The sequence below is a fragment of the Lissotriton helveticus genome, chromosome 4_1, assembly GCF_964261635.1.
Source record: "Lissotriton helveticus chromosome 4_1, aLisHel1.1, whole genome shotgun sequence".
NCBI classification, from domain to species: domain Eukaryota; kingdom Metazoa; phylum Chordata; class Amphibia; order Caudata; family Salamandridae; genus Lissotriton; species Lissotriton helveticus.
Genome location: NC_136063.1, coordinates 726523083 through 726545991, shown reverse-complemented (window position 1 = coordinate 726545991; position 22909 = coordinate 726523083). Strand labels below are relative to the sequence as shown.

The 22909-nt window shown below is 41.7% G+C and overlaps 1 protein-coding gene across 1 annotated transcript in view; it reads left to right on the top strand.

Annotated features, from left to right (window-relative positions):
• The window catches only part of DSG4 (desmoglein 4), a 117364-nt gene that overhangs the window by 70254 nt on the left and 24201 nt on the right, over positions 1 to 22909 (top strand). Inside the window, exons 9-14 of the mRNA XM_078687379.1 lie at positions 3552 to 3823; positions 5979 to 6121; positions 7092 to 7316; positions 11369 to 11602; positions 12645 to 12781; positions 13362 to 13422. Of these exons, the coding sequence (XP_078543505.1) occupies positions 3552 to 3823; positions 5979 to 6121; positions 7092 to 7316; positions 11369 to 11602; positions 12645 to 12781; positions 13362 to 13422 (1072 nt within the window). The remainder of the gene's footprint in view (positions 1 to 3551; positions 3824 to 5978; positions 6122 to 7091; positions 7317 to 11368; positions 11603 to 12644; positions 12782 to 13361; positions 13423 to 22909) is intronic.

The following is a 22909-nucleotide window of genomic DNA, read 5'->3' as shown; positions in this document are numbered from 1 at the left end:
GATGTTCATGGAAAGGATTTTGAAAATAGTTTATCAACAAGCGCTGGAAGCATTCCAATTACACAATGAGAGAGGCCACAGAGTGTAAGGCACTTTCTACTGGGCAATTTTACAGGAACAAGTAACAGGCAAATGTGGCTGCCTAGGCAGTTTGTCAACTGTCTTTTGGAGTCATTTAGACCATATTCCAACTTCAAGACTAAAGGATTTGGGTATCCCATCAAGGTATAGCTGATCCAGGGAGAATACCCCCATGTTGAACCATTCCTGTCTATATCGGGGAAACACAAATCAGTAGGCCTGCGTTGTGCCACACAGGGGTTCATCCATGCAACAGTGGGTAAAAGCTGGTGTATTCAAAATTGTGCACTGTCCTGCAACCCAGGAGCATTGTAGGGACAATCAACTTGGCCAGAAAAGGTAGAACCGTTTTGCGGATATAGAACAGTAGCATTGTTGCTAGGCAGAGGAGTATAGCTTTTTTAATAGTCATCCATGTTGGGCCTTCCCTCGCTTGTGGTAAAAAGCAGACGAATTCTGATAGAATGTGTGCCATGACAATAAGAGTCCATATGGGGGACTCACAGTGTCTCCGGAGCAGTGTACATCCACAGCTTAGAGATCTTATGTTTTCTCCCACTCCATACGAGTAAGCCTAATTCCTGTGAATTAATATTGATGACATACCAAATATGTTATCAAACTCAGAAGCTACCTTCATCCTGATCACCTGCACCCTCCCCAATAGTGACAGGAACAGGTCCGTTAATTTCAGGAAGTCAGCCTTGACCAGCAGTGGGGTACTTGAGGTTCTTATGGATCCATTTCATATCAAAGCTATGGAGGCTGCCTCTTATGTTGGTACTAGATATAGATAGGCCTTCACACTTACCCCAGTCAATTCTGTTCCCTAAAACTCAGAAAATGAATCACTCAAGGACATTACTCAGGCTTGGAAATAGTCAATAGAATGTCATTGCTGTGCAGAATTGCCTTGACCTGGCATTGACAGTCAATATTCCATGTACCCAAAGCATCTGCAGTTCACCGTAGCAAGGGGATCACCATAGAGCCAGCAGATATTGCCAATGAAATCAAATCTGTTCTGAGATGTAGCCTCTCTTGGTCCGGAAGGGGTTACCTCACTTCACCATGTTGAAGGCCTTTTCAGCATCAAACAAGAAGGCGAGGTCCTTTGCTGGATCGTCTTTGGTCATCTACAGAGGTTAGGAAAGAATCCAATGGTGATTCCTGATTGATAGTCTGGGTACAAACCCCACCTGCAAGTTATGACTCAGAGATGGTATAAACTTACGTAGCATAAATGCTAGTATTATCACCAGGATTTTAATTTTGATGTTCATCAGGGAGGTGAGCTCATAACTAGCAAAGTCCAATGGGCCTGTCACTTGTTTAGGGATAAGGGTTAATCAAGACTGCCCTGTTAGATACAGAGTCCAGTGAACTGATTGCTTCTGCATCAAAGAAGGTGGCACAAAGCAAGGGAAGCAAGAGTCTTTTACCTACTTTGTGAAATTTTCTAAGGAAGCCGTACTCGTCTGGCTTTTTTCATGTTGGTAGGCCAGAGAGAGCTTCCACTTTATCCTTCTGTTAGCTCTCCTTCAAGCAAGGCTCTCCCCACAGAGACAAAGAATGGTAACCTGAGTGTACTCATAAATGTATTCTCATTGGTCTATGTGTTGTCACATTGTGAGCTGTAGAGCCCGTCATACTATGAGATAAAAGATTCAATAATTTCGAGTGGGAGAATGAGAAGGTGAGACGCCTTGTCTTTTAATGTGGTAATATCAATCAGCGATTCTCTCTGATGAAGCTGGGCTGCCAGCAGGACTTAATTGCCATGCTGAAGAAAGATGTCAGGCCATGTTTAGTGGGCAGCAGTACCCACTTTATGCAGGTGAGAGGTCACTGTTGTAAGATCCTGTTAGGCCCCTGACAGTCGTCTACAGTGTTACCTGCTTGGCTCTAGAATGATATTTGGCAATTGCAGAGTCTCTAATTAAAAGACCCCTTTATGTGGCCTTCCCTGCCGCCCATAAGGTCTGTACCACAGAGTCTGAGCATTTATTCACTTGGACATACAGCCGAATATGGGACATAAGTTTTCATTTGTCTCAGGGCTGCCCGTGTGCCAGTTTTCTTATGTGTGATCTTTCCTGGAAAGTGTGTCATCCTAGTTCTAACTCAAGATGTACCAGTGAGTGGTCTGTGAAAATGCTTTGCAGCATGCAACTGTCCAAAATGTTTGCTAACAGACTTAGAAATATTCACGTTGTGAGTCTGTCTTGTGTTTGTTGTGTGCAACAGGCACCAGATGTCAAGCATGTTCCTGCCGCCCTTTAGTTTACGCACACCCTGTCTGCACTGTAGTGTTTGACTAGGTTATCTGATTTGTCTTATGAAGTATACATTTCTCTATCAGGATTGCTAGCCCGCATGTCTTCAAGCTGCTGTGAGAGTCCGAGTGTTCCCCAGTGAATTATCAGTGTGGCTACAACCATGAACTCTGCATGCCCAATCTCTGTTCAACTTTTGGGATTACACCGCTTGTAAATGGGTCTCTTTCAGCATGGTGATGTCTGCATGTTTGGGCATTAAATAGTGGTGTATTTAATTTTTCCTTTATATAATAGGACATGCTCTTAACATTGAAGGAGAAAGATGATTAAGTACATTGATTCAGTTGGGTGGGCATCTGTTCCCAGAGCTGTGGTATTTTGTGAATCAACTATGTCTAGGGTCAAGTGTCTCAAGAAGCAGACATTTCCAAATCAATGCAAAACAGTGCCTGCAGATGTGCCTACCATAAAAAGATACTGGCCAGGGAAGGAGACAGACATTTGCTGCGCCAACAGCAAGGAAGGGTCCAGTTGAGAGGGGGTCTTTTATCAGTAGTTGAAATTAATTACCCAGCTAGTGGGTGTGTGACTCCTAGGAGCGGACAGTGGTCCCGAAAGGGGGACGGGGCCAGAGAGAAACACCAGCAGGCGGGTTGGTGAGTCCCCTTGAGGTGGGCTATGGAAGGCAGGGGTGCAGATGTTGCCCTCTAAGCAGATTCGATCTAAGGGAGACTCTCGACCATGCAGCGCTAGAATGGAGCGGCCATCTTGGATTCATATTAGCTCCGCCTTAATCAAAAGTATAACACATAAAACCATTCAACAAACTCGACATTTGATATCTAAATGAGATTCTCGCACAATACCATTTAATTTGGTAAAAAGTAGGTAAATATGTAACAATCTTAAAATAATGTTGCAAACCTGTGTACTATCACAATTGAAGGAAGAATGAGAAATACTTATAGGTATACTCCTAATGTGAAGCAAATGGCAACCACTTTAACAGAGTAACTTTACTTATTGCAACTCCCACCTTTTGTGTTCAACATCCATCTCCACATTAGAAACATAATAGACAAGAGGAGAAAGCTGCAGATAGAGTTATCTGTTAACTTTTTTTCTTTCTACCCTAGTCTGCTGGAAACTGAAACACTGATGTTTTTACAATTTTTGTTTTTTTCACTTTAGCCACTTGACTACGAAATGATGCAAAGTGTCAATCTCGGATTTGTTCTCGTTAACGAAGCAGAATTCCACAGTTCTGTTGCATCTCAGTACCAAGCAATGGTGACCCCCGTAAGGGTAACAGTAAACAATGTGAAAGAGGGGTTTCAGTTCCAGCCATCCACAGGGTTCTTCGCCATTCCAGCGGGGCTATCTGGACAAGCTTTATATAACTATGTCATTGGAAAAATGCAGGTCATGGACCTGGACACTGGAAAAGCTGCAACAAATGTCATGTAAGATTACTGTTCATTTTGCCATGATCTTGTGATTATTTTAACTTCAGTTTTTTTTAATGTATTCTTCATGCATGTTGCATGTAAACCTATTAGAGGAGAAGACAGAAAAATGTAGCTTTTAGGCTTGGTATAACAGAAATAACAGAAAAGAAATTGCTGATATTATTGTTCTCATTAAGGTATAAACCTAGCACCACTCTTGCTACCCCAGTCTCAGGAATCATAAATGTAGTGTCAGGGACATAAAGTAAATGGGACACCAGGAGCCACATTTACTCTGACTACTTTCTACTCACTGTTGTATTCCATTGCCAGACAGCAGAAAATTGGAGGTTGTAAAAGGATAAGTGTGGGACAAGGGATAAACCATGTAATGTAATCAGGGCTCAAAAGGTTTGTGATTCACTTCTGCAGGCATTGTGGTGAAGCAACGTTAATGGCTATTGCGAGAAAGTACTGCCGACAATATAATTTGCAGCAATAATCAGGGCCACTGGAATTAAGCGGCAGAGGAAGATTAAATTATGTGGCAGGTTTGATTATAATATGCAGCAACAAAAGTCAATTTCTGAGGAGTAATGCACCACTTTTTGTGATAATATTATTTAATGGTTTTGTCATTATTTTTACATATGTTAACTGTGTCTGGGCAAAGATTTCTCCTCATTAGTACCAGTTTAATACCCAAACACAGCAATAAGTAACAGAAAGTTAACCAGTCAACCATTGCAAAGGGCCTTCAACTTTGTGCAATACGTGTCACTGTGTTTTTAGTAACTTTTGATCCGTTTGAGCTAGAAAGAAATATTTTTGTTAAAATCCACAGATTATGAAGCAGATGATGAATTATATGAAAAATGTGATATATCCATAATTATGTGGAAATCTCATAATTTATGTGGGAGAAGCTCCAGTCAGCACAGGAAAAGAGGTTCAGTGACCACCATCTCCTTAGGTTATTTTAATATCAGTCTCTGTCTAGATACAGATCAGTCATCTTTTAAAAAGGGCCACACTGCACCATAACGTGGAGTTACTCTCACAATGGTACACATAACGGGTCACGCTCGCATCTTTATTGGAGTTGGCCAAACAAGTAATGAGTTAGAAGGCAGGCGTTACAGTAACCCTCAACATTTTGCCACTCTCGGATTTCACAACTGAGCCTGCAGAAGTGCTTCAAGCGCAGGGTAAAAGCGGGATGATATAGGAAGTTGTCAGGATTATTGGTCGTCTTGGTGTCAGAATTAGTTGACTATCGTCCTTAAATTTTGCTTAGGTCCCCTGGTGTAATAAACAAAGTTTGTTCACACCCTCCCCACTCTCCCTGATTACTAAGCTGCTAATGGTCCTTGTACAATTGCTATGCAACATGTTGAATACACTTCTATCTGTCTGAGCCTCATCCCCATGCTTGTTGCAACCTGAATCGGGATAATAATGTTTTAAGAAATTTGATTGGGTGATTGCCTTTGCCTCTCTTTGAAAGTAGCCTGCTGAGGGACTCATGATTAGTCAGGGGAATGGCTGAAAGAGCACTGAGGGGGGTTAAAGAAGGTACTACCCAGCGCTTGAAATGGAAAAATAGAAGCTCAGGTGCTCGGTACTAGAGTACCTGCTTGTTACTGAGAAGTACCGGTACTCTCCAATTAAAAGTGTAACATTTCTCTCAAAACGTGCCGCTACTCTCCCTGTCAAATTAAAAAAGTGCTGGTTCTCCGTACCGGACGGTGCCAGCCCATTTAAAGCACTGGCTACCAATCTGAAGGTTTGAGAGGAAAGATAAGATGGCCAGAAAGAGCAGTCCTTTAGAGCAGTACTGCTTTAGAGAGTTCTTCTGGCAAGATCATAAATGGATCTTTGTTCTCTCAGTCTACAGGGCAGGCACACTGTGCTCAATGGTGATGGGGTGTCCTTTTTACATCTACAAAGGAGCAATCGCTGTGTGTGAGCAGCTTCATTATTCCAAACGCCATTTCAACTTCTAGTCAGCAGAATACATTTAGATGGCTGATCCTCTAAGAACACCCTTCAGCTTTTTATATATTTATGCAGGAACGGGCACAGTTTTTTGTTTCTCTTTATGCTGGTTCGTGTGTTTACTGATTAGTAATATCTTGTTTTCTGACACTGTTTTCTAACATTTAATCAGGTACGTTAAAGGAAAGGATGTGGAGAACTGGTTAAATATTGATTCCAAAACTGGAGAAATTAAAGTTGTCAAAGATTTGGGGCGAGACTCAAGCAATGTTATCAATGGAACTTACTATGCAGAAATTTTGGCCATCAGTGACGGTAAGAATAAAATCATTGTCCTACAGAAAGCCTATCCTGCGTCGTCAAATGTTCAGGATAACCAGTGACAAATGTAATTGATTTTCATTTATATGCATTATATGTGCATCTTTCTCATGTAGATATACAGAACATCTGGCATGCATCCTGCTTTCCTGCTCCAAAATAGGATACCCTGGTCCAAAGAATTTAATTATTTGCCCCGTCTGTTTTTGCAAAACAAAACTTCCCACGTGATTTTGTCATAGGTTGACTTGGTCTCAATTCAAAATGCTGTCCAGGGAAAAATAATTTTCTGGGGTTTAAATCAGACTATGGCCCGGCACAGCCCCCTCTCATTCAGGCATCTCAATCTACAGTCTTCGACCCGTCCCACCACTTGCAAACTTAGCACTAACTTACCACATCCAACCACATTTGCAGCCTCCAGATTTTGCCATTCTTCTCTCCTAGCATCCATGCACTGAAAATGCTCTTTTCTAGAAACGTAGCGTAGTCAGTGCCTTACCCACTATTAAAGTCACTCTCAAGCACTACTTCTTTCATGAGGAGGACTTTTAAAGCAGTGTCACCCTGTCCTGATCGACAGCATAGACAAGTCTTCTGGTATGAGATGCAATAAGAACCGTGCATTTAAGTCCCTTCACTGAATTTTCTGCCCTATCACATTTTAAACGCCTTGTAAGGTATGTCTCTGGACAATTGTTTAAAGTGCTGCTATAACTGTGTAAGACCTTAACTAGAATCCTTGGGAAATGTTTAATGTTGTAACTGTCTCTCTAAATATGTATTGGTGCTCAAAGTCTTAATGATGTAACAGGTTTGCTTGCCCCAATATCTAGGTTTATGTATCTCTGAAACAGTTTCAATTTGCGTATGTTTAGTTTTCCACTGTGGGAGAACCGCTGGATTTGATTGATTTCATTGGAGCCTCTTCTTCACAATTCATATTGTGCCATTTCTGTTACAGATGTTCCGCAACGGACGTCCACCGGTACCATTGCGATCACTGTTCCTGATTCAAATCAGAACTGCCCGACCATCAGCCCTGAAAAGCGTGTTACCTGTACCACAAACCCGTCTATTGTTATCACTGCCAACGACAAGGACCCAGACCCCTATGGTGCTCCTTTTACATTCAGTATTATAGCTCCGCCTACTGGAACAAGTGCCTGGACCCTCCAACAACTTAATGGTAAGAAGGGAAGCAGAAGCTGGTGCAGGGCCAGTCATGCAGGAGTATATTTTGGATTTCAAAAGTGGTGATACTCGTTCCTTACGACATACTGCTCTGTGTACTAACCAAACACATTCTACGGAAGGATTTTTTCAAACTAATATAAATTCTTGGACATTGCCACTGTAAAATGTGTTAATTTAAATTGGCCTAATAGCTTTCACATTGTTTTCTTTATTTAAGTATATTTTTCTTTTACAAGTTTAAGATGGAGCCCAGCTCTCCATGATCTCCAAGTACAACATTTGTATTTTTTTCTCAGTAAAATGTCCGCAATTGCTACAGTTGTGGTGTCTCTTTTTTCACTTATTTCATGTTAAGGAGAATTTGGAGAAAGCAACTAACTCCAGGTCTCTAGGTGCTAGTAGAGGCAAACGATAGGAACAGTTAGGGAGCCAGATTACTGTATATAAAGAAATGATTTCAGATTTGACCTGAAATACAAGTAGGATGGAGAAGTTTTAGTATAGAGGGGAAGGTTGTTCCAAAGTTTGGCAGCCCAGTCATCGAAAGATATCCGCTCCCCCCTCCCCCCACCTCACCCCCTGCCAACAAAGCCTTCTTGAAACAGGGAGGATCCGGAAGCAAAGCATTGGAAGAAGGGGTAATTTGTGGCAGATGCTGTAAGCAACACAAAAAACTAGGAAAAAGAGATGCAATTTCCTTCAAGAAATTTAAGACAATGCATCATACCTGCCACCTTAAATGTGTTCTTTTTTCCATGGGGAGCTAACAAAGCTTATTAAGAATTGCCTTAGTGTAAGAATAGCAAGAAGCAGAGACCGCCGCTCGGGATGCTTGGTTTTTGATAATTTGCATCCTATAAATAAGGTGTTTGGACATTCCATGATAAAAAACATTGCAGTAGTCAAGGGAAGACCCTATAAGAGCTGATATAGCAGCCTGGTCACCCTTTGCAAAAAGAAGTGGATGGAGAGGTCTATGTCTATGGAGCTGCAAGGGGCAGAATGATACTACTGCAGATACTTGAGTATTTTTTTCAATTTCTGATCCAATTTGACACTCAGAGATTCAACTGTTGTTTTGGAGCAGGAAAGAGACCTAGAGTAACAGGACACATTGAGGTGGACGAAAAGGAAGGACAGATCCAGCCACCAAAACCTCAGCTTTGTCCAGATTACCCTTTAGCCAGTTCTGGTTCATCCCTTTTATTGTTGTCAGACAGTCAGCTGGTTAAAGCCTCATAATTAGGACCAGCCGATTGAAATTAGAAAATAAGCTGAGAGTGTTCTGTATGAGTACAAAAAACCTAAAACCATTCTTCCTAATAAGGTTAACCAAAAATAGGGCATAAAAGTTAAATAAAATCAGGGAAATAATGAAGACGCGAGGAACTCCATTATCTACAGCAAGTGATGAGGAAGTTAGGGTTTTGCCCATTATCTTTTATGTTCTGTCACCTAAAAATACAGTAAACCCTTTGAGAGCTGTATCTTTGATAGAAGATTGCTGAAGTACTGAGATCAAGTTGTTATGATCCACAATGGCAAAGGTGGTGGACAAATCTAGCACAATTAAGACTCTAGAGATGTTGTTATCCTGAGAGATTTACAGGTTATCCATTACTACAGGTAGGGCAGATTCAGAGCTTCTGTTAGGCATTGAGGCTATCTGAATGTCATAAATGTGTAAAGGTGATGAGCTACAATGATTTCCAACATGTCAGCATAGCATCATGGAGATAAATTGAGTGAATATAAATTACATCACGATGACTAAGGTATATATCTCAGAAAGAGTTGGTAATCCCTGGTTGGAGTTCCAAAGGAACAATGCCTGATTTAAGGATGAGATATAATTTGATCAAATAATAAATTAAAATCAGATATATTGTTCTGTAAATTTTAATGGACATGGGGTTTATATTTCTAAGTAAAGTCTATCACTTGTTTAACTGAGTGCAACTTAAAGTTCTTTAAGATTTCTGTGGGATTATAGGAGGTCAACTCGCCAGTGGGCTACAAGTTTAAAGTGGTGCTGATGAAAGCTAAGGGTTCCTCAAAAAACATTGAAGGGGAATTGCTGCGAATCTTATTGATCTTCTTACAAAAAAGGGGATAATTTATCACAGAATGTTTGACAGGGCAGTGCGTAAGAAATGTACATTAATGTTTGTCTTAGTCCATTTCACCTTTGTCCGGCTTTTATCGCCATTGGAGACAGCCTGGGAAGTACAAGGTGATGTAGTCAACTGGCCATTGTCCCGGGCCGCCGGTCTTGCCAGATGAGGACAAGGCAGGCTTGCCTCTGGCGTACTTTCCATGTGCCATCCGTGTGCCTGTTACACGCAACTATTGTACAGACACATTTTTGTAGTGAAAGAGGAAAAAAGAACAGCGAACACAGCTGCACAATATCCAATATCTCTGTTTTTCTGTTTTGTCCCAATCTCCTGTGCCATAGCCTACTGTACAAGTCCACACTAGTGTTGTACAATTAGGTGTGGGTTTGACGAAGTGCAAAAAATGTCCTCGCTGCTGCTGGATCCAGATTTCCTGGATAGTGTATCATCTCTCGAAGCCAGAAATAGAGCATAATTTTTCGAATTTCATGGAGTCATAATTTCAAGTTGAATTGTATGTGTTCCACATCCTCATGGGTGAAAGTACTAAATCTGTATACAAGATTGACAAATGTTCTTTGAATACGATGGGAAGAGTAGTGAAGCCATGAGGATCCCATAAGGCCACGTGTAGGTCCTGCATAGCTCCATTTGAGCACAGGAATGAAATTACCGAAAAGAGAAGAAACCTCCAGCACCCTATCCTCCATCATTGCATGCTTGCATAAGATGTTGTAAGAGGACTGTGTCCAATTCGATCGACCATGACTGTTACATGATGCAAGCCTGGATCACCCCTTCTAATTATGATCGATCTTACAGAAAGCGTGCACCACTACCTAAAGTGTTGCTGTGTCAGTGCTGCTATAAAGGCATACATTTAAGATGAGTCAAAGGATTTTTGCTGTGTCAAGCCCAATGTTCTCCTGTTATCCTCTCTCAAATGGGGTCAAATTTGCTGGTCATCATGAAATCTGGCACCCTGGATGGCTATTATGCCTTTCCAACACGCCAGATACTGTCTCATGAACCTTTTGCTGTGTCTGCTTTTTCTTTTTTTTTTTTTTTACTCAGATGGCATATTTTTTGCTGTCTCACCTGTCAGCGATTTTGAAGGGATGGCAGTAAAACACAGTGGCAACTAATATAGACTGTGCCCATTCACGGTGAACAAAAGAATGCAAATAAAAATGCTGAGCATATAAAAAAAATCATACTCTCAAACTGCACCTTAATTTAATAATGAAGACATACTGTACAGAATACACCAGCAATATGTGGCCAGTGCTTTGCTATTAGCCATACCTAGAGTTACCAAATATGAACTGAGAACTGATACTCATTTCTGGTCCCCTTATAGCAGGGTTCTCCAATGTCGGTCCTGACGGGCTGGATCCGTGTCAGATGTTTAGCTTGTCCACATTTAGATAAATGTAGTTATGAAAATCTGGCATCCGGCCTTCCAGGACCGACTTTGGAGAACCCTTCCTTATGTGAAAGTATTGCATCTATTGTTTCATAAGATTGGAAGCCCATCTCTACAAACGCAGTCACTAGTTCCCTATCACATGTCCACTCCATGCTTAACCCCTTCCATGCTGGTGACGAACCCTAGCCGTCACGCTCCGCGGCGCTCGTGTGCGGATGACGGCTGGGGTTCGTCACGGCCCCGCCCTGTTCCTTTGTTTACCGCACAGCGGCGGAAACGGGCCAGGATGGAAGGGGTTAATGTTCTTCAAACAAGCGAGTGAAGACACCATGATGTATGTGGTAAACATGGTTGACAGAATATGTCATGGAGAATAGCTACTCATGGGACGTTTGCTGATTGTTCGTATAACTGAATGTCAAGGACTTTGGTGATAAACACAGATTGTTGGGCCAAGCATGCTTAACAGTTTCATTGTCTTTTCTTCTTTCTCAAAAGCAACATCTGCCACACTGCAAACTTCAGATACCAGAAATACTGCTGAAACCTCTGTGACTGTCCAAGTGAAAGACAACCACAATTACAGCTGTGCCACACCGTTCAACATCCCTGTGCAGCTCTGTCAGTGTACCGAATCGGGACTCTGCGATGCTTCGAGAATCACGGGCAGAGACGTCACGGTTGGACCATCTGCCATTGGTCTGATGATACTGGGCTTTTTAATGCTTTTGCGTAAGTATTTGTGGTTTTCCAGCATCAATGGATTATGTTTACTAAGAAAGCGTATGACAGGAACACATTCGCTCACTCACACTTTCAGTTATTTTGTGAAACACCAACTATATAAGAAATCTTTAGAGGCCTCAATCTATAGACTTGGAGGACACCTCAACCTTTATCCCTTCTCTGCAGCTGCCTCCTTCTACAGTGCTCCCTTGCTTAGTATTGAGGGACCTTCATACATATAGCTCTATTACCTTACAGCTAACACCTGAGTAACCTTGTGGGATCAATGCACAGCTAGAGTCATTTTATACCACTATTTTGAAGACACATTAAGCCATTGATGACCTTCCTGGATTCCCTTCTGCGCCATGCAGTGAGGACCTTCTCCTTATGCATTTCAGAGAACTGCTTATTGAATTATTCTGCCGAACTGTATTTGTTTGGTAAGCATAGATACATCAGGTGAAAAGCAAGTAACGACTTAAGACAGACAGATGGACCAATGGGTTGACAGATGGACTGATGGATAGACAGATAGACAAACAGATAGATAGAACGATATATAGACAGACAGACAGACAGACAGACAGACAGACAGACAGACAGATAGATAGATAGATAGATAGATAGATAGATAGATAGATAGATAGATAGATAGATAGATAGATAGATAGATAGATAGATAGATAGATGGATGGATGGATGGATGGATGGATGGATGGATGGATGGATGGATGGATGGATGGATGGATGGATGGATGGATGGATGGATGGATGGGTGGGTGGGTGGATGGATGGATGGATGGATAGATAGATAGATAGATAGATAGATAGATAGATAGATAGATAGATAGATAGATAGATAGATAGATAGATAGATAGATAGATAGATAGATAGATAGATAGATAGATAGATAACCAGTTATCAAACCCCCTCCCTGAATTTAGCTTATAAAAGAGATTAACTGTTTCTTGTGCATTTCCTACATTATAAAATTGAGTGTTTTGAACACAGAAGCGTGAAATCAATAATTGTCTCCCTGGGCAGTGGTGCCACTTTTGTTGCTGCTTTGTGGTTGCGGAGCTGGAGCAGGAGGAGGTGGAGCCGGATTTGTACCTGTCGCAAATGTCGCAGAAGGCGAGTTGCATCCATGGACGATTGAAGGAGCACAGCCGGAAGACAGGGTCAGTTCCTATCGCCAATCAATTTATTTGTGTAGTCCCCTGAGCTCTTGCCTTCTTCTGTTGCCATTTTTTATTTTTCTCTGGCTTTCATTGATGTTTGACATCTTGCCCTTTATATTTTTAATATATATCTTTCCTTGCTTGCCCGTCTGTGCTTTCCCTGCAAGAACCGATCAAGCCTTTATCCAGCTGTACATTTTATGGGTTCCACAGATTCATCAGTTCCTTTCCAGGGACCCATTTACAAGTAGCAGGGTCTAGAGGGGTTAGGTCCCAGGGACCAAATCACTAGTTCTGGCCTGTAATTCCTTCCCTGCAACATGCTATGGCGAGTTTTTCGAGCTGGAATGCGGAATAACACCAGGAATTGGATTGACATTCCTGCAAGTTTTTTTTAGAGTCCGACCATGTTTCTCTACACGTTTGTGCAAGCCATCTACATGTTTCTCAAGCTTGCTACAAGCAACAACATTCAGCCAGTAAGCATGCCATGCTTTAGCCCAATAAAGTGAAGCGTAAGTTGTTTTTTCTAATGAGACTGATGTGGTGTCATAAATTCTTGAAATGTTGCTTTTTCTAGGATGTTTCCCGCCTAGTAACGTCATCAGCTCATAATGGACATGATTACATGGACAATTCCGGTAAGGGACCACTATTTAGAAAGCGGATGCTTGTGGTGATTTCTTTTTCAAAATTGCCAGTGTTGTATGGCTCTGCTGATGTTTCCACCCAGTGCAGTATGCATTGACGTTTATTTGTTAGCCTCTAGTGGGATGACCACTGAAACTACAGTCTTGCAATAAAGCACAATCACATGAGAACTCAAAGTATTAGAAAAAATAGAGGAGAAAGTTACATCAGTAGCAGAACCCAGATTTTTTTTCGTATTCTGATAATAGCAACCAATTCAGTAGGTGGTTATTGCGCTAGAGCAGCAAATAAGCCATGCTCACTGAAAAGTTTATCATTTTGAAGCTAGGAACAATACATTTTTAATTGAGCCCATCTTGGTTTTTGAGAAAAAGAATAAGTGAATTGGTATAAGCTTTTATGTCGCATCAATGGGAAATACAATCAAATGGATGTATTTATCGTATGAATTTTTTACATTGTAAATAACTTTGCCGCAGTTTGAAAGAGCTGCACGAAATCTGGCAGACAATTAGCACGTTTCTCTTAGTTCTGGGCATTCACCAACAGAGGACAATTTCAAAAGGAGTGGGTCCAAGGTCCAGTAGAAGGGTTTTCCATGCTAAGGATTTTGGGCGCAGGGCCATAGATCCAAACCTCCAACTGTGCACAACGTCTTCTGCCCACGCGCTTCTCATTTGATAGCAATGAGGGCTGGGCACACAGTGTGGCTTAAAGCCAAGCCTTGCTCCCAGCCCTACTGTGTACAGCCAAAGACTCTATGTAGGTTCTGCAAATAAGAGTACCAGGCACCCAGAGGTAGTTATGCAAGGCAAATCACCGTGTGCATCGGTTCACTGCCCGGCCCTTTCTGGCAACGCCAAAGCGAACAGGCTGCGAGCATTGGGCTCAGTAAAGCTCTTAAGGTTAAATGGAAAAAAATTGTGGTAGCTAAAACTCTGTGGTAGCTGCCCAAAACAGAAACTGCTGATTTTACCAGAGAATAATCAGGCAATCATTCTAAATAGGTCAAATACTTTCAGTAAGTAAACGAAATTCTGATCTCCTGAAGGTGACAGGAACAGCAAATGAGTCGTTGTTGCTCGGGAAACATTATCACAAAGTCAATATTTATGTCCACGATAATGTTCTTAGAGAAATAATGACTCCTTATGACTTGCATTCGGTACCATGATGTATATTCTTTGTGAGGAGGATATCTGACTCTTCTATAGAGAGCCTGTTGCACTTATAGTCAGACTGTCTCAACATCTTGGGACCTTTACATGATTGGTCCTTCTTATAATTGCTCTTCCCCTTTTTCGCACGGTCTGCCTCGCTAACAGACAATATATCCATTTTGCAGCCCATCTAACTCTTATATTAAGGCCTGTCAATGGAAAAGGGGGCCACGTCCTCCTGTACATGGGATATCACTTTCATACAAGGTATGTCCTTCTCAAAGTTGGACCAATCAATTCAATTGGTTACCCATCTCTGCTAGACACAGTCTGTCTATTCCACATTCGGATCCATAAAACTGGTCTGGATAAACATTTTCAAAAGCATAAATTTGAAAAGACCATTGGAACGATTTTTGTTCATGTTAATTAGCTGAAAAGGTCTAAGGTGAGGCCTTTTCACTTACCATATTCATATGCAGTCACTATGAGAGAGCATGGCGAGGCAATTTCTTTGGGCTCTGGTTTCACCAGGGATGTATTTCCGGTTACAAACACCACCCGATGTCAAGGATGGACGAGGCTCAGGTCCTTGAAGCTCAGGATTCTACCTACCACGCTGCTAAACTAGTTACCTAGATAAATAATTTTTCAAAAAGACGTCCTCCAGCAGGAGAGAGAGATTTTGGGGATATCATGAAATAGATGCCATTGGTGCACGCCAACACATACTGGATCCCGCCAGAGGAGTGGATCACAGTAAACACTGCCTGGCTATAAGACTATGGCAGATCATAAGAGGTTCTGCCAGACAGCTTTTAATTTACTTTCATATTATTTGTACTACCCTCAATGTTATTTGCTATACCTCAGTGTGCCCTGTCATACTCTTTATTGATGATCTTTGTACTGCTTTACTTTACCAATGATATTTGTCCTAAGGTGTCCCACCCCAATTTACTTTATTTATCTCCTCCACATTAGTACTGACATACTTTGCTATGATAAGCTACTTTGCCCTGCCCACAATACTCTTTGTGTTGTTGTCTTTATTCTTTTCCCTCACCCACTGCTTTTTATCGTGTTCCCAATGTCCTGTTTCCTCCACTTTATTCTTTTTGTTATTCCTCTGAGGGGTAACCTCCCCATTCTTCCAAACCATGAAAACTGGTACCAACTTGTAGTTGTGGTAATTGGTAAAAGGAAAACATCATACATATATAAATTATATTATATACACTTAACAGCATGTGCCTGCTTCACATAGTAGACGCAAACACGCGGCTTCCCAGGTTGGGATTAACAATACTTTACGCAACACTCTTTCTCTCATTGCATTCATTCAGTTTTTATGCTGTTCATTGCTCAATCTCAACATGCTGACTCTTGAAGCATCCTCATTTTTTGGGTATAATGGCAACAAATGTACGCTTGTCAAAAGAAAAGTTACACAATATTTCAGAATGCTGTCGATTTATTGGCATCCCTGAAACACTATCGAGATGTTTCAGATAATATTTGTTTTCAACAGCTTCTACTGTACCTTTCTGGACATAACTCTGGACAAGTCATTTGCCCCATCCCTTGATGATACCATTGCAAATTCTTTCTCCGTTCATAGGGAGACTTAGGATATTTTGCCCCATTCATTTTGTTACTCTATGTGATCAGACATCCCTTGAGTCATGGGTCTGATAATGCATGTGTCTTTTAAGTCGGATTTTTCTACACTCGCTAGAGCAAAAAAGTCTCATGATGTGACGCAGGCTGCTCTACTCTTCTTGAGCAGGATATATGTCTCCTTTAAAAGATTTCCCTAGCACACTTCACTCTTGGAGTAGGCCAGCTAATACTTTGTTTACCAATAATAGATTTCCTGATGTTTCCTGTGGATTCTGTACTTTTTTTTGGTGAGTCCAGGTGCATCAACTGCTCAAGATTTCAGCTGCCTCCGTGTCAGGTTTAGCCTATTTCACACAGCTAATGGTGCATTTCTTAAGCAAATTGTCTTAGGTTATGACTTCAGAGATCATGAAATATTAGTAATGAAGACCTCATTCAGCAGGTTTACCACCCTTCAAGACTCAGTTTTCCTACCCCATAACTGTTTCATTTAGACCTTGCATATTTGGTGTGATTGCCCCTGTCTTTTTGCTTCTGGCCTCTTGTTTTTGAGTGTATGCTGCATTTAGTTTTTGCTGGTTTTAGGATTCTGGGTACTTTCTTACTGCTGACCACTTCTAAAGTACAAGTGCTCCCTGTGTAAAATGTATTGGTGATTGGGTTATTGGTGATTTGCATATTTGATTTACTAGTAAGTCCCTAGTAAAGTGCACCAGATTGTCGCAGGGTTTCTGTTCTCACACAGAACTGTGCACAGAGGAGTGGAACCTCGGCGAATTAGGGTGACCCAAAACTCACCTTAGTACCCAACTCACCCCTTACCGAGCTAGCTACTGTGTCTCATTGGACATATCAAACTCCCAATGTTTAGACAAACCAGAACATGAACTTACTGTACCTCAGGGTACGTGGAACTCATGAACACTCTTTCGTTATATTATCATTACAAACCAGAACATGGAGTAAAGAAGACACATGTGCATTTGAAATGTTTATTTACTAATGCCGTCTTCTCAGGCGCAGTATCTTAGATAATACAAGTATACTTATTATCAGTAGCAAAATTACCAGCATGGTTACTAAGACATAAAAAGCGAATGGTGATAGCATGTTAACATACTGTAATGAATAAGAGTTAACAACACTTATATCTCACCCTCCCTAACACATATATTATATTATTAGCTAAGAAGGTCTCTTTGGGTTGTTTTAGGGCGGGCCCATACCTTAGTGTCCTAGCATGAAGGAATCACATCAGCATACACCAGCTCTCTCTGCATGTGCACCGCATCAAGTGTGTTCTATGTGCCTCATGCAAAGCAATATCAATCCCGCCTGAAGCCAGAGTTGGCAAAGGCTGCACTTGTGTTATGACTATGAAGGCGTGGAGATCAGACCTCATAACAATTCCATATCGTGTTGTTCCTGAAACTTCAGCACTCTTCGTGCAGACATAGTTTATTAAGCAAAGCTGATATCAGAGCAATAACATATTATTCTCACATAAACCACGGCAAACTACTAGGTTGAAAGCTAAGTCAACAATTAAGTTTCGTGTGCAGAAGTTGCAAGAATGGAAAATGGCGTTTAAACCTCAAATGTACCTATGCTAACTTAACACGATATAAGGATATTCAGGAGCTACATGACACCCCCCCTTGATCCGAGAACGGACTAAATATGATAACAGAAGTGCCATCTCATGAGAGCAGAACTCAACATTAAACGAGCATGATCTGAAACTAAACATTAAAAATTAATGCTAAAAAACAGCCCAAAAATATAACGTGGCTCAAGCCAATAGGCAAGGAAATAATAAAAAATTTGACAAAGAAGTCAATAAAATCAATGAAATGCTATTGATCAGCATGTCAATCCGAGGCAGTGTCCATGACAAAACTGTATATGCAAAGTAAGTAGCAACAGCCTCCAATAGGAAATCACTGTCCTCATCCGAAAACAGTTCAGCCATCCAATTTAAAAGATGAAAAGAACATACGTGTTCTCCCAGCACCGGATCCTCTATAACCATCAGAGGACAGCTCGGTGGGTTTTCAAGAAAACTTAGTTCCAAGAAATTCTGTGCTGCCGACAATATATCCCAGGGACCAATTAGTCCATGCGCCACTGCTAAGGCCATAATCCTCTCGTCAGAACAAACCAACTCGTGAGCAATGATAGGACTCATCAGCTGATTAAAATCGACGTCAGGAGAAACCGGTCCGCAGAGACACAAATCAATGGCCCAATGGAAATCACAGGTCAGGCAGTGAAATACAGGCTGGACACAGGTGAAATAGGAGAATCGAAAAGATAATCCATATGCCGCGCTCAATGTCGCCAACGGCAGTGTGCCATAATATTCAAGCATGCGGTTGCGAAACTGCGTCAGTAGCTGTTGCGCGGGGTCTTGCACAGGAAGGACATCCATATTTAAAAAGACAGAAAACCACTAGAGCGCCAGCTGCTAATGCAAGTAAAAATGGGAATCCTCCAAACAAGGATGAAAAAATAGAATGGAAGAAAGCAGGGATGACTCCAAACATCTTTTCAAAGGAAGTCACGAGACCACTGCTAACAACTTTAAAAAAATGTGCTAGGCCTTTTGTGGAGGATGCGTTAAAGATAGTACGAACCATCGCTCCGAAATGCAAAGGCAAATCAGTATTCAAAAGAGCCTGAACCTCTGTACGGGTGTTTGCAATGTGAAGCACGAAAGTTTCACGGGCCGAGCTCAAGGCCACCTCTTTCTGGGACAAAAGAGCCCTTATTCTTGCCATGCCGCTGAATTCTGCTCCCAAGGTTGGTATCTGTGGCCAGATGGAAGACTCCCTATGTTCATGTGTGGGAGGATAAAGCACATTTCTGCAGCAAATAACCCGCTCACTTACTGTTACGATGAAAGCTATACCTTTAATTAACCCACAACAGTCTTCATTATTGAGCATTAAATAACTACCATTTTCTAATAATTTAAACGTGGGGATGATGGCAGGAACTGGCGTGCCTTGTAAAACGCAAGCCATATTCGGTCGGTCCTTGTTGCATGAACCGTGTAACTGTATGTGTCTACACATTAAAGAATGATCTGGCGTCTCAGTACACTCCTCCTCATTCAGATAAACTTCTTGGTCATCCTTGAAACATCTGTATGTGTATGGAAGCGACCAGACTTCATGAAGGAAACCGCTACCTAAAGGTTAATAACGACCTATGGGTACATATTTCATACAATTTGAAAACTTATATAAAGCAAAAGGCAGCGTTATTAAACCGTGGATAAGCCACGTTGCAGCAGTGGCCTCTGCCACGGAAAAAGGTAAAGATTCTAACCTTTCAATATGTAACATAGAAAAAGAAGCGTCGCGCATTGAAAGCAAGCGTTGTTTGTCAGTCAAATTAAACGGTGCAAATAAAGAAGAAACGTTCATGTACCCCCAGGGAACTTTACCATTCTTCAGAGTTTGAAGGGTCCATGCAAACTGCATGATTGAACGTAATTGATTCTGACTATGGTATAATACTGACACTTCATCATGCACAATATCGACAACTGACGACACAATATTATCCAATGTGTAAATTCTAGAGGAAAGCACGTTAATACTATTGTCAACAACTGCAAGCACTTTCTCAAGATTCGCCTGATCAATAGCCCTAAGGCGTGTAGCAGCCTCAATCTGTGATAGTTTCCAAATTTCATTGTAAACCCCATATAACCACCTTTTCGTCCTGCCACTAGCCGGGCCTTTAATGAAATCATTCAAATCCACGTCTGCATTCAGTTTAGATAGGTGACTCTTAACCGCAGGTAAAGTTGAGTGTTTCAGCCAATTTTGACACAATTTGCCTACAGAATAAGAGGTGACAGTATGAACCAAGTCAAACCGGGGATCAGATCTAACAGTTTTAAAACCGTCAGTTAAATTCAAAAATCTATTTTGGCAAGAATCAGCACTACGGTGCCAAAGCAGCCAACCCTTAGGATTCATACTGGAAATGTTAAAGGAGGAATTAAGGAGTAGAGCCTGTAATTCTCTAATGGACAACTGAGTAAAATTACTCCAACCATCATATTCCTCCAACTCCGGGAAAGAAGGAGTGTTTAACTTTTTAGAAGTAGCCAATCCAAAGCATGTAGTCTGGGAAATTGTTTTATTTAAAAACAACATATGATTCGGGATGAGACATGCACGGTGCAAAGCCTCAGTGCCTTGTACCTGCCAGGCCCTTGAACCCCAAACTGATTTAAGGTCTATTGTTTCCTTCCATAGCTCATAGCCTCCAGTAACTAATTGATCTAGGAAGGCCTTCGAATACAACAATTTAGTATCGGTAAGTCTAACCTTGGACATTGGCTTATTATGAAATTTAAAATAAAAGGACTCGGGATTGGACTGGTTAAAGTCAGTGAAATAAGTATACTTTTTCAGAAACGTTTCTGAACTCCCTTGTTTAGGTGCTGGGCAATGTTCCCACTGAGTAAAATTAACAGTATCCCTTCGGGATGATGTTTTGTGTAAGAAGTGATTGCCATAATGTTGGTAGCAGAATAATTCACCATAATTAGCAGATTCTAAATATAAATCCTCAGCATCAAAGGCAGCATAGTATTGTAAATCAGAAAACAAACTTTCTACAGCATTAACATCCCAGTCATCAGAACGAATGTTCTGTTTCACCACATCCCCCATATTCACTCTAAGTACATTAGGAACATTAACGACTTCCGTTGGGCCATGAATCTGAAACCGAACTGCATCCCACACGATTCCATCAAGGACAGGCCATGCTGTGATGTTAACCAAAGTCAAGTCTCTTTTAAATCTGTGTGTAGAATGTGAAGAGGAAAGTGGGGCCAAAGTTCCATTTAAATGAGTAATGCATGTTCTTTCCTCGACATAGTGTCCATTCATGATTCGAAAAAAATAAAACACAAAACCAATTGACATAAAAAGGTAAACTGAAAAAAGGACCAGCCAAATGTATGTCCAAGGGGGAATCAAAAAATGTTTTTTAAACAGGCTAGCATAAACTGCTAAACGAGAGGGTTTCTTTGAGGCAAGGGAAACAGAGTCAAATGAAAATCTGGATTCCGTAGCTAAACGTGCTTGCAGGTCAGGTATTGACAAATCAGTGGGGTAGGCATAGTCTATCTCATCAATGTTAGTTCCGGGTAAATTATTTAATAAAGGACAGGAAAGAGCAGGTAAGTCGATGGCCACCCCAGGTTCAACATTAGAAGTAGTGGGCATAACTGAATTTCTCACAATGGAAGGACAGGAAACCGCCGGTGTCATGCTAAGAAGAATCGGCCACTCTGTGTATCTTGACATTGTCAATTGAAATAAACCTGTTTTCCTTACGACCAGGAAGCGGAGGTAAAATGACTGTTCTTGTGCCCTTCACTCCAAGGACTGGAACCGGAGCTCGATAGGAAGGACCAAATTCTTTCTTGTTATCAATCTTCTCTCGAACCAGTTCGCCAACTTGGGGTAGCCAGCCAACTACCGGGATCTGCAACGCATCATCCGATGTGGAGGGCAAATGTTCCTTTGCAAGACTGTCTCTGGTCTTTTGTAGATTCTGTAAAACATTGCAATGTTCATCTGCGTCAAAGGAAGTGGCGCGAACCACACAGTCTAGACCGTCAAGGTCAGGGACGTACATCTTGATGCCAAAGAGCATTTCGTATGGGGTCCGCCCACCCAGAGACCTTCTAGGGAGATTATTAAGAGCACGCTGCACGCCATAGAGGTGAGCAAGCCAGTTTCTGCCAGTGCCTATAACTCGGGCTGTCAAAGATTGCTTTAAATCACGGTTAATTCGCTCAACTACACTGTTACCCTCAGGTCTGTAGGGAGACGAAAACTTGACTTGGACCCCCATCGAAGTCATGGCATCCTTATACGCCTTAGAGGCGAAAGCCGGACCCTGATCCGAATGGAAGGTACCACAGGCAAAAATCCCTATAAAGACACGCAAATCTCTAATGACAGTCCGTGAATCAGCGCAGCGATGTGGCCATACCCACACAAAGCGTGTGCATGAGTCAACTGCTACTAAGATGTACTTATACGCAGTATCAGATGAAAAAGGACCGCAGTGATCTAAATAAACACAACCTAGCGGTTTATTAGAAATATACAACTGAGTCTGTGGCGGACGCGTAGCAGTCGAAGGTTTAATCTGCTGGCATATGTCACAAAGAAGGACATAATCACGCGTCTGTTTGTACAGTCCCCGCCACCAGAAACGTTGTTGTAATTGACTTACAGTGGCCGAGACGCCCGCATGCGCAGACGCCACACCTTCATGAGCCGCTGTAATCAGGTCTGCTCTGCGATCCGAGTTGGGAATCAGCCGTTCCCCAACATCAGGAATTGTCACAAAAGGAACCTTTTCGGGACTTAAGTGGTATTTGTACTTCGAAGGGAATCCCGCAGGATGCTTACTTCCCTTCTCAGAGGCAGCAACCGCTGCCAAGATGTCGCTATCAATCTTCGTTTTTGACCTAGTAACCGCTGCAACTAAGTATGTAGATACTGCTGATTTCGCTGCCTCATCAGCAAGCGAGTTGCCAACAGCGTGAACTCCTACGCGCTGATGACCGAGAGTATGAATTACATAAACAAGCGGCAACAAAGCTTTAAGCTCTGCCACTCGAACCCAGATCATTTTATGTTTTATTGTG